General features: G+C 45.2%; 1 protein-coding gene across 1 annotated transcript in view; it reads left to right on the top strand.

Annotated features, from left to right (window-relative positions):
- LOC120920234 (putative N-acetylated-alpha-linked acidic dipeptidase) overlaps positions 1-2904 on the top strand; it is a 111696-nt gene extending 108792 nt beyond the window's left edge. The window contains exon 18 of the mRNA XM_040332193.1: positions 2276-2904. Coding sequence (XP_040188127.1) covers positions 2276-2504 — 229 coding nt within the window. The 3' untranslated portion in view covers positions 2505-2904. The remainder of the gene's footprint in view (positions 1-2275) is intronic.
- The last annotated feature ends 9909 nt before the right edge of the window (positions 2905-12813 follow it).

Here is a 12813-nt window from a genome sequence, read left to right as displayed (position 1 = left end):
GGCGAACCCCGGTTCTTCTGCAGCTCTCCGATGCCTTCTTCTTCAGCGCTGGCTGCCTGCTATGTTTGTGTGTTAGCTCGATTTCAAACAGGCAGCCAGCGCGGTCTTCTGTGGCGTCAGGGTCTTCTCTTCCTTTCTTCCGATGTTGCCTCGTCGCCTGTTGTCGCTGTAATGATGGAAGCGCGCCTTGCATCCCATTTATATAGGCATCACCGTCCCATCATGCTCCGGCAGGTACCCACGTGGTGGGTGCCTACCCACGTGCACCCACCACGTGGGTACCTACCGGAGCATGATGGGACGGTGATGCCTATATAAATGGGATGCAAGGCGCGCTTCCATCATTACAGCGACAACAGGCGACGAGGCAACATCGGAAGAAAGGAAGAGAAGACCCTGACGCCACAGAAGACCGCGCTGGCTGCCTGTTTGAAATCGAGCTAACACACAAACATAGCAGGCAGCCAGCGCTGAAGAAGAAGGCACCGGAGAGCTGCAGAAGAACCGGGGTTCGCCGAGTCAAGAGCAGAAGAGGGGAGAAGATGGAAGAAGCCCCCCGGAGTCCGGAGAAGCCCCCCCCGGAGAGCGGAGAAGACCCCCGGAGAGCGGAAGACCCCCGGAGAGTGGAAGACCCCCGAAGAGCGGAAGAAGAAGCCCCCCCTGCTAATTGAGCTAATAACGAAGACAGGGGGGGCATCCGGAGCAGAATAATAAAATATTTTAAAAAGCCTTGTGTTGTGTGTTTACTAACTAACTTTTTGCCTACAGGTGAATGGATAGGGGTACGATGTACCCCATATCCATTCACTTAGGGTGGGGGGCCGGTATCTGGGGGCCCCCTTATTTGAGGGGACTCCCAGATTCCGATAAGCCTCCGCCCGCAGACCCCGACAACCAATGGCAAGGGTTGTCGGGAAGAGGTCCTGTCCTCATCAACATGGGGACAGGGTGCTCTGGGGTGGGGGGGCCCGCAGTGCGCCCCCCTGCCCCAGAGCACCCAACCCCCCCATGTTGAGGGCACGCGGCCTGGCACGGCTCAGGAGGGGGGGGGCGCTCGCTCGTCCCCACTCCTTTCCTGGCCGGCCGGGTAGCGTGCTTTGGATACGGGTCTGGTATGGATTGTAGGGGGACCCCCTACGTCAATTTTTCGGCGTAGGGGGGGTCCCCTTACAACCCATACCAGACCTAAGGGCCTGGTATGCTCCTGGGGGGGAACCCATGCCGGTTTTGTTTTTACAAATTGCCGTGGAGTTCTCCCTCGGGAAAGCATACCAAATGCCGTCGCTGGAATGGGCTTTTACAAGGTGTGACTAGTTTACACTTTGTAGAACCAGCCCTAATTTTACACTTGCAAAATAACACTTACGGCGCAAAAACGAAGCTGGAAAGCTTTGTGGATCGCCTTAAGTGCTAATTTGCATACTAGAAACGGCATTTCGACTCGAAATGCCCCCAGCGGCGGATGCGGTACTGCATCCTAAGATTCGGCAGTGTAATTCAATTACACATGCCGGATCTTCTGCCTAACTTTGGAAAAAGCCTTTTGAGGATCGTTTCCAAAGTTACACACAGACTGAACAGCAGTTAAGTCGGAGTATCTCTTTTGTGGATCTGGCCCATAGTGATTTTTAAAGAGTAAAAAGTCGTTACTGCTGGATGGTGGAGGTAGGGGACCGGGAGTTGAAGAACTTGTCCAGAGCTCCCCTCTGAGGTCATTTTTACTTATATTATATTTTATATTATGTAGGTCATACACATTAGAATAAAAGTTCAATCACAGATTTCATCATTTTGACCAATCTCTGCCAAAAAATTATAGCTCAATATACCAAGGATCTATGTGGTCATTTCATTTGATTTTCCATAAGAATTGGTCATTTATTTTTTTGATGACAGTGATTAAATTGACCAGTTTCTAAAAAAAAAAAAAGGAGTCTATCTATACTGAGAACGATCATTTTGAATCTGCTTACACAGATTAAACAGTGATTTTGCTGTATGGTTACAATGAAGACACAGAGGACTTTAGAGTATGTTCATATTTGGGCACAGATTATTATTGCACCAAGATTTTGGACTATATTTACACCAGATAGATTGATTGCACTTTTATATATAATTGTTTGTTTTTTGTATATCTACTGTAGATTGATAGCGCTACACTGATTGCGCATTAGGTATACATGTTACTTACCCCCTGTTTATTTATTTATTTTAGTTAGGTTAGTTTTCTTTTTTTGTAAAACATGAATATTTTTTTTTGTGTGCTTTGCAGGCACGTGATATATGCCCCAAATCAGCACAATATGTACGCTGCCTCCAGTTTCCCTGGCCTGGCCGCCGCTATGTTTGATATTGAAAATGATCCAGATCAGGAAAGACGCTGGCAACAAGTCAAAAAGGAAATTTCCATCATCGCCTTTACCATATCTTCTGCTGCAAGCACCATGGAAGACCCTAGCAGCATAGGCGGAGGCCACATGAAGGACCGGAGTGTTCTTTGACAAGGAACTCTCATGATATAGACATTAGCCTGCAGTTATAAAATGTTTGCAAATCTATATATATAGAGAGAGAATGGATTTTTATTCCTAGTTTGACCACATTCTCTGATAATGTCCATGCCGTGTATGCAGATCTGCTTTACAGTAGACTTCTATTGTTTGGTATGTGTTTTCATAGTCTATGAGCCTGGTGCCCAAATTGTAGACTGAGGGTCTGATACTAGTTGTACCCCATATTTTATCCATTTTAAAATGCTGCAAGTACAGAAAAATATCTAATGATCTGAAATAAATCCAGTGGGCCAGATTCACGTATTTCCGCGTAACTTAGCCGCGGCGTAACCTATCCCATTTACGTTACAACGCCGCAAGTTTACAGCGTAAGTGCCTGATTCACAAAGCACTTACCTGTAAACTTGCAGCAGCATATCGTAAATCCGCTCGGCGCAAGCCCGCCTAATTCAAATGGGGCGGGCACCATTTAAATTAGGCGCGTTCCCGTGCCGAGCGTACTGTGCATGCTCCGCCCCTAAAATTACCCGACGTGCATTGTGCTAAATGACGTCGCAAGGACGTCATTGGTTTCAACGTTAATGTAAATGGCGTCCAGCGCCATTCACGGACGACTTAAGCAAACAACGTGAACGACGGCCATACTTAACATTGGTTACACCACCTAGAGGGCATGCTTAGTTTTACGCAACGCATCTCTACGGAAACAACGTAAATTTAGATCGACGGGCAAAGCGGACGTTCGTGAATCGGCGTAACTAGTCATTTGCATATTCTACGCCGACCGCAATGGAATCGCCATCTAGTGGCCGGCCTAGAATTGCAGCCTAAGATCCGAAGGTGTAACACAATTACACCTGTCGGATCTTAGGGCTATCTATGCGTAACTGATTCTATGAATCAGGCGCATAGATATGACAATCGTATCTCAGAGATACGACGGCGTATCAGGAGATACGTCGTCGTATCTCTTTTGTGAATCTGGCCCAGTGTGTTCTTAACTTCCTGTTTAAGATGACAACATTTATTGCATTCGTTGAACTGAAATCCAAAATGGTGTTGCCAGACATGCCTGCTGGACTGCAAAACCCCACCTATCACTTACACCTCTCTTCCCCACTCCACATACATACTTTGATTGATTTTCAAGTGAAACTAGTCAGATTTTGTGATTACAAAGAGCATGCCTATACACTGCATGTAGTTAAAAGAGCCCATCTAGGGTTTGTGCATACATCACTAAGAACTGGGCCTCCAGCAACTGTCCCTGCAAGAATTTACAAGCTTGGTGATGAGACCACAGATAGAAATAAAAGCTTTTCATGTACCAGGAATGTAAAAGAAAAAATAATTCAAGGACATAATCTATAGGTAGAGAGAGGCTGAGAGGTAAATTTAGATTATGCCTAGACATATGCTTCAATAAATTAGCTGAAAAGGTTTTAGAATGGAATTCACAGTAGCACCACTTATCAAAGAATTTAACAAAAATTTTATACAACCTAGAAAGTATCATAAACATGCAAAACGTATTCACCAGGAGGCAGATACATACATGCTTTCACCTAATGCCTTGGTACCTATAAAGGATATTCAATAATGATAATGTAATCGCATTCTCAATGCATTGCACCCTGTCAGAATGTAGAGAAAAGCCAACAGGGCAGTCGTCACCCCTTTCATAAACCAACAAAATTTGAAGGCTCAAGAACCTTTATGCCTCGTACACACGATCCGATTATCGAGTGATAAAAATGGCTTTCAGATTGATTGTTCGATAATCTGATCGTTAGTACTCAGCTTTCGGCAGCCGATCACGACAATCCGTCCAACAAAATCCGTAGGAACAAACATGAAAACTTTGCTCAGACGACAGCCCATCGCACGACAATCGTTTAATCAGTACAGTATGCTTCTGCTAAAAAAATTTAGACGAACACCACGCATGATCGGAAACACCAAAATAAACCTGTCTCCTATGGAGAGATCTGACGGACAGCATGTCCGTTTTCATCAGATCTTACCCGATCCGATCCGCCATGGGCGAATGGGGACATATCGCCATCCATCTGATTTTGGCGGATCGGGTCGGATGTCAGCGGACATGTCTCCGCTGACATCCGACGCTCCATAGGCATGCATGGAGAGGCCGTTCAGGTCCGCCGTCAAAACTGACTGGCGGACCTGAACGGTCCGACCGTGTGAAAGGGGCCTGATGTTTGTTTGCTCCTGCCTACTGATGGAATTAGTTTGGAAGGATCAGTCACTGGGTTATGAATAGTTACAGTATCTCACTTTGGCCAATACCCGGGGGTCTTGCTTGGTCAGAGAGGTAGGTACAGTGGCGGCTGGTGCTCAAAATTTCTGGGGGGGCTCAAACAAACAGAAAAAAAAATTGCAATTGCATCAATTGCAGCCACTGTGCCCATCAAACGCAGCTACTGTGCCCATCAAGTGCCACCACTGTGCCCATCAAAAAGCAGCCACTGTGCCCATCAATTGCTGCCACTGTGCCTTCAAACGCAGCCAGTTTGCCCCATCAATTACCGCCAGTTTGCCCCATTAAATGCCACCAGTTTGCCCCATCAAATGCTGCCAGTTTTCCCCATCAATAGCCGCCAGTTTGCCCCATCAATAGCTGCCAGTTTGCCCCATTAAATTATGCCAGTTTGCCCCATAAAATGCCGCCAGTTTGCCCCATCAAATGATGCCAGTTTGCTTAATCAAATGCAGCCAGTCCCCGCCCGGCACTTACCTTTCAGCATCGTGCTCCACGCTCCCTCCGAGTCCTCGATGTCTTCTACTGACCTCTTCAAGTCATCTCTGCTATGATTGGACGCCTGATAGGTGTCCAATCGCAGCACCTGTGACCAGTAACCAGACCCAGTGCACCTGATTGCCTGAGAGGCGGGTCAGTGTTAGGGAAGCGATTCCCCTAACACAGCACTGTTTAAACAGTGAACGCACAGCAGTGCGCCCGCTGTTTAACATTTTGAAAGCCTATTAGAGCTCACATGCTCTAATCAGGAAGCCTATTAGAGCCTATGGCCCAGATTCTCGTATCTCGGCGTAAATCTCCGCGGGCGTAACGTATCTTGTTTACGCTACGCCGCCGCAAGTTTTACGGGTAAGTGCTTGATTAGGCGCGTTCCCACGCCGAACGTACTGCGCATGCGCCGTCCCTACAATTTCCCGATGTGCATTGCGCTAAATGACGTCACAAGGATTGGTTTCAACGTTAACGTAAATGGCGTCCAGCCCTATTCACGGACGACTTACGCAAACAACGTAAATTTTTAAATTTCGACGCGGGAACGATGGCCATACTTAACATTGGCTGCGCCATATATAGCAGGGGCAACTGTACGCGTCGCAAATCTTACGTAAACGTCGTAACTTCCCTGCGTCGGTCGGGCGTACGTTCAGGAATTCGCGTATTTTGCTAATTTGCATACTCGATCGGGAAAACGACGTCGGCGACACCTAGCGGCGAAAAAAAAATTGCATTTAAGATCCGACAGCGAAAGAGCCTTACGCCTGTCGGATCTAATGGTTATCTATGCGTAACTGATGCGTAACTGATTCTAGATCCGACGGCCAGGATTAGGACTTACGACGGCGCACATTGCGTTGCGCCGTCGTAAGTCCTTTCAGAATCTGGGCCTATGGCTCTAATCAGGCACTTCCAAAACACCCTCACCGCTGTAATTCAGAAGGCTGGCGCTCGAAAAGTTGGCAGACACCTGAATAGTGGACAGCAGCGGCGCCAATAGATCTATCTATTGTTGATTGACGGGTGCAGGAGAGGGGGGGGGGCGCTCCTGCACCCACTATGGACGTACTGCCACTGGGTAGGACCTTTAACCTGAATCTGAATCTCCAGGTACAGAGCTGGTCACTGAGCAAGAGATGCCAGAGGTTGCTATTTAAAGACTGTGAAGCCGCGTACACACGATCAGTCCATCCGATGAGAACGGACTGATGGACCGTTTTCATCGGTTAACCAATGAAGCTGACTGATGGTCCGTCGCGCCTACACACCATCGGTTAAAAAAACGATTGTGTCAGAACGCGGTGACGTAAAACACAACGACGTGCTGAAAAAAACGAAGTTTAATGCTTCCAAGAATGCGTTGACTTGATTCTGAGCATACATGGATTTTTAACCGATGGTTGTGCCTACTAACGATCAGTTTTGACTTATCGTTTAGGAATCCATCGGTTAAATTAAAAGCAAGTTGGCTTTTTTTTAACCAATGGTTAAATAACCTATGGGGCCCACACACGATCGGTTTTGACCGATGAAAACGGTCCATCAGACCGTTGTCCTCTGTTTAACCTATGGTGTGTACGAGGCCTGACTGTTCCCTTATGGTCTCAGATATACTTGCTGCCCCCTCTACTATCAGCATTGTATTGAGGCAGCTACTGAAAGGCCAAATACTTCTGGAATAGGGTTTCTCAGGAAGCTGTCCTCAAAGATTTTGTGTCTTGAGTACCCTGCAACCCTCCTTCCCTGCATTTGTTCAAGATCTGCAATAAATCTTTAAAAGAAACCCCTAAACTGAGCCTGAATTTGTTGATGTGCTTCTGGGACTGAAAACTGGGCGGGCAGCCTCTGAACAGGAAAGAAAGACCCAATAATTTCCAGCAGGCCCTCCAGGGGTTAGCGCTCTACAAATATTGATTATGTGCATCATTACAATGGTATCACAAGTATATGAAATTCTAAGCACAAGGCCACATTCCCGACAAGGTCACCATGGCCAGGCCTTGGGACAGCAGTGGGTGCAGGGGTGGCACCGGTTGTAACACACAGTGGGAGACTGCTGTGTCACAGAGCTCACTGTGAAAAGTACGAGCGCACTGTGATAAAAGTCCCACCCTCCTCTTAGACCAGCGCGTGTGATAGCGCGTGCTGGTCTAGGAGGAGGGTGGGACTTTTATCACAGCGCACTCAAACTTTTCATAGTGAGCTCAGTGACACAGCAGGAGCAGGAGATACCAGATGTGAGTAATGCACACACTGACTGGTGAGGCTACATTGTTTGTCACAGTAAGGCTGCAATGATGGTATGGGGGACTGCAATGATGGTGAGGGGGGCTGTACTGATGGTGAGGGGGGCTGCAATGAGGGCACAGTAAGGCAGCAATGATGGTGAGGGAGGCTGCAATGAGCGCACAGTAAGGCGCCAGTGATGATGAGGCTGCGATGAGGGCACGGTAAGGCTGCAGTGATGATGGGCACAGGTTGGGGAACTTTCATTTTTTTTTGGTGGGGGGCGGAATTGAAGAACCCGGCCTTGGAGCGGAAAAGGGAGTAAATCTGGACCTGTCTAAGCATATCAACGGACCAGCCTGTGGTCATGAGTGTGAGTAGCAGGCACACTGATCACCCCTTCTATCTCGCTCACCCCTCCTCTCAGTCCTTCCTCCCCTTTTATCACTCCCCCACTCTCCTTCCTCTCACCCCCCCTTATTCTCCTTTCTTTCACACCCCCTCTCTCTCATTATCGCCCCCTCTCTCTCTCACCTTCACCCCCTCTCTTTCTCTCACACCCCCTCTCTCTCACTCCCCCTCTCTCAATCCCCCTCTCTCTCTCACCCTCTCTCCTCTCTGTAACTCCCTCTCTCACACCCTTCACTTTCCTCTCTTTCACAGCCCCTCTCTCACCCTCACTCCCTCTCTCTCACCCTACCCCCTCACCCCTTCTCTCACCCCTCTATCCCTTCTCTCACCCCCTCTCTATGTCTCACCCCCTCTATCTCAACTTTACCCCCCTCTCTCTCACTCCCCTCCGATGTGACTCCGTGCCCTTCTGGGCATTGTTATGATTAATCAGGATTTCACTACAGTTCAGGCTTGTTGTCACCAAACTTCACACAGTAGATTTACATTATCATAAGTATAAACACAGGACACCTTCACACAATAGCAGGAGCTCCAGCAGGAGTCGGTCTGTCTCCTACATTGTACAGAGGCCAATGTGATCAGCTCTCTCAACTAACATGTTGAGTTCAGAATCAAACAAACCAAGAATAGTCTTTACATATATCCTGGGAGATATTGTGGATACATATTACTATGCCATTTTAAGTAATCCAAGACATATTTTCTCAGTCACCCTGTGCCAGGAATGCACAGGGTGACTTAGACATAAGAGGTGCATGGTGAGATAAAACAAAGGTTTCCCAACCTTTCCAAGGGATTCTGGGTTCCACGGGCCCTCCCGTCACATTGTGATTGATGGACGTTATGTTTCACTTCGCATGTGTTAATTTGCAGGAAACTAAGGTGGAATCCGGTCCGGGTTTTACCAGCTACCTTAGCAGGATTGGTTCCGAACCAGATTTTATTATCCACTTGTGTCCACCAACAGATGTCATAAATAAAGCAGGACGGAAGCAAAAGCTTTCTCTTGGCCTAGGACTCAGCGCCGCTGTGTGAAACGCGTCTACTTGTACCTGCCTTCCTGTGGTGTTATTCATGTTACGGATTTTATAATAAAGAGACTTATCATTGCCTCGTTGTGCAGCCATCCATTCCTTCTTATCCTGGGACTCAGGAAGCCATACCTGAGAGAGCTACTGATGTGATTTCTGCTTTGTGAAAGACAGAAAAAAGTTAGCGTTATCTTTGTTTTTTGGGTGACTGGGAGAAGCCCTTCACCTGTTAGGATCCTGAACTGTTTAGTTAGTGCCTGGATGGCAAGGATTTATTTTCTGTTTTGTCTATTTGATTTTCATGCAACCTTTTAAAAATAAAACTGACTATATGTCAGATTTAAGGAAAACCTACTGTTGTGGCTATTCTTTTTTTCCAGGGAAGGTGATCACCATTGAGCTAACCCCCGACAATATACTGTATATATATATTTATAATATACACACACACACATATATATATATATATATATACACATACGTACACATGTGTGTTTGAGCTTTGGGGTGCAATAGGCTTGCGCCCACCTATGATTATAAAACAATTCATCTCTTTCATTTACAATAATTCTACGGTCATTTCCACTGATCAGTGCATCTCTAGGGACAATTTGAAGGTTAATCAAGAGGTTTGAAATATAACAGTGAACATGTAATGTGTTCTTTTCCCCTATATAAAAGGAAATTAAGTTTCCACTGCCTGTGTGTAAAGGTTAAATGTAGCCTGAGTCAGATCATCAGGATGGTGGGGGTTCAGTAGTCTCAAAGAAGGCAAGCAAATCTGTCTTTTCCTGTCACAATCAATAGAACAATGCTGGAAGGACTTTTCAGACATTACCTGAGCTCCAGACTGGTCATGTAACCATACACACCGTTGGCGATGCAACTTCTCAAGCGTGCATATTGCACAGTTTAAAGCCAATCTGTGTTTGAGAGCAAAGTATACAAAGCTCCTTCTTTTCAAACAGCTCTCATCTGACTTATTTTCTGGATTTGTACTGTAGGAAAGACAATAATAAATGTTTTCGTTTAAAGCATTTGGAAAACAATTGTTAACACCTAGGACAATTCTGTACACATTGTGACAGGAAGTCAGGCAAATCTGTGGGGGTTGTCACAGACGGGAGATACATTTCTGCCTTGTTTAGACAATACACCAATTATTATCGGGTGTCGGCTGCAGAAGTAGCCAGAAAGGTTTAAGGGCGTTGGAAAACTTCAGCTGTACAGAATGAGGCGATTAAGGCCTCTATAAGTAATCCAGAGGATTACTACTGATTGCTGCATCCTGAGGCTTTTTGAGTGAAGGAGAGCAGTGAACAGAAATTCTTCTGAAGAGGTGAGGTGCTGTTGATTTTTCTGTGTGATAAAAATCAAAAAGCCTATTTGTTTTTCTGCTGTATGACCAGCAGTGTCTGCCCAGCACTAGACTGTACCAGACTTTATAGATAGGTTCCTGTGTGGTGAAGGTAGACGCCCCAAGTGGCCAGGGTTTATTTTATGTTTGATTTTGTTCATGCTGTTTAGATACTTGCAATTGTTTCCAGCAAGATGGAAGAATAAACCAAATTCTTTGTTTTCAACCGTCTTCGGCTGTTTCTCTGTATCGTTCCGTGTGTAGTGAACCCATCCAGGGGGTCACACCCCCCCGCTACCGAGCTAATTTCTTACAACATGTAGACATTTGTCCAGCACTTACATTATGATAACTTACATTTCTCCTTATCTGCTTGATATTGGGGCAGACATGCTGTCTTTCAAGATTAAAGTGAATTATTTAGTATATTAATAGTTATAACATATTTGTGTCCCCTCTTTACCTCACTAGTCACCATTTATCTAATGTAAACTTTTAGGTTCCATTTAGTAAGGAAAATAACTATTCTACATAAATATATGAAATGTGATAGCGCTGCTGCAAACTGACAAATATAAATATCCAAGATCAATGTGAAATATATGCATTTGCTAAATGAATAGTCCAATTAAAAAAAAATTGAAAAATATTTTATATGATGAAGAAAAAAGTTGATTACAACTGCTCTGGTCCCAGCTCAACAAGCAATCTCTCTACGCCTCAGTACTTAGGCTGTTATGGACAGAGCAAGGACGCCCACTCTCTGAACAGGCTCAGCAAAGGTAACAGGTCCACACTCTCTGGTGCCACATCATACTGTGGGTGTGCCCAGATTGCACTACAGTGGGGTTTTTAGGGGCCATTTTTGATCTGTACATCCCACTGTCCACATCATGCCAATTTCCCCATCCAAATTTCCTCTCTGCACCCCACCATCCACAGTTCACTTATACATCCCCATCCACAGCTCAGCTCTACACCTTCCCTCCACATCTTATCAATAAAAACTGCATAGGTGATCAAATACCACCAAAAGAAAGCTCTATTTGTGGGGAAAAGGGACATCAATTTTATTTGTGTACAGTGTTGCACGGCCGCGCAATTGTTAGTTAAAGTCAGTTAAAGTAACGCAGACGTTCATCCTTTTTTCTCCCGTAAAAGTAGTTGGAATGAATACAAGACAAATCCCAGATTGCAGCCCTCAGTTTGCATTATTGACAATGGTAGTTGAAGGAGGCACATACATATTTTTAAAAGTATTGGGACGTCTGCCGATACACACACATGAACTTTAAAGGCATCCCAGTCTTAGTCCGCAGGGTTCAATATTGAGTTGGCCCACCCTTTGCAGCTATAACAGCTTTAACTCTTCTGGGAAGCCTGTCTACAAGGTTTAGGAGTGTGTCTATAGGAATGTTTGAGGGGGAGATTATGGTGTGGGGTTGTTTTTCAGGGGTTTGGCTTGGCCCCTTAGTTCCAGTGAAGGGTACTCTTAAGGCATCAGCATACCAAGACATTTTGCACAATTTCATATCCCCAACTTTGTGGAAACAGTTTGGGGATGACCCCTTCCGATGCCTAGAGCAGACTTATACTGCTGTTAATGCTCTTACTTTCCCTGCTTTGTAAATACCTTTTTTTACTGAATAAAGTAAGCTGGCGTTACAATATTATACTATCCGGTTTTGTTTCTATCCTGGTCTCCTGCTGCATATACATAATGTGTAGGAGAACTGGGCCATACCAAGCTGGCCAAGTTCATCTACATGACACTTTCAGTATTTGTGATCCATACCAAGCTAGCCAAGTTCACCTTCATGTAACAGTATATTCAGTATGTTCTTATGACCTTGGTTGGTAAAGGGTCATATATCTCTCATAAGAGGATGTTTAACCATTGGTAGTGGTGCACAGAATTTGGCTCCTTTTCTTTCTATGCAAATTTTCACTTGATACATGCTGATTGGACTTTTTTTTTTTTGTTCACTCACAAATTATATAATTGTGTTTATTGTTTTTGGATTTATTTTTAACTATCATGTTGATGTGTTTATTTTTTAAAATGTATTATGCTTATTGGTGATTTATCTATTTGATATATATATTATACAATACCAGCTGATGGCATGCCACATTAGGTGACTAACAAGCAGTTGGTAATTGAGAAGAACAATCAACAATTCACATACTTGACACCATCTGCATATTTCCTCTTGACAGACAACTAATAGAAAGATTTTGTTGATTTAGCAAGCTATTAACCTGTGTGACTTCTTTGGTCAGCAGTGCCACATTGGACAGAGAACCATTTGGACACTGACTGGATTGTAAAAATGGCCACCGGGGGAGGCACATGATGGGCAGTACAGCTATACCATTGTAGGTAGGATGCACATGTCTTTACATTTAAAATTACTTGAGTTGCTTTGGAGAGGTTGTTATGGTGGTACACAACCAGGGGTCAAGTCCTGGGGAAAAAAGTGTGGGAACTCCCAC

This window comes from Rana temporaria, chromosome 13 (assembly GCF_905171775.1).
Source record: "Rana temporaria chromosome 13, aRanTem1.1, whole genome shotgun sequence".
In the NCBI taxonomy this organism is placed as follows: domain Eukaryota; kingdom Metazoa; phylum Chordata; class Amphibia; order Anura; family Ranidae; genus Rana; species Rana temporaria.
Note: the sequence above shows the minus strand (reverse complement) of the source record. Positions and strands in the feature narration are given on the sequence as shown.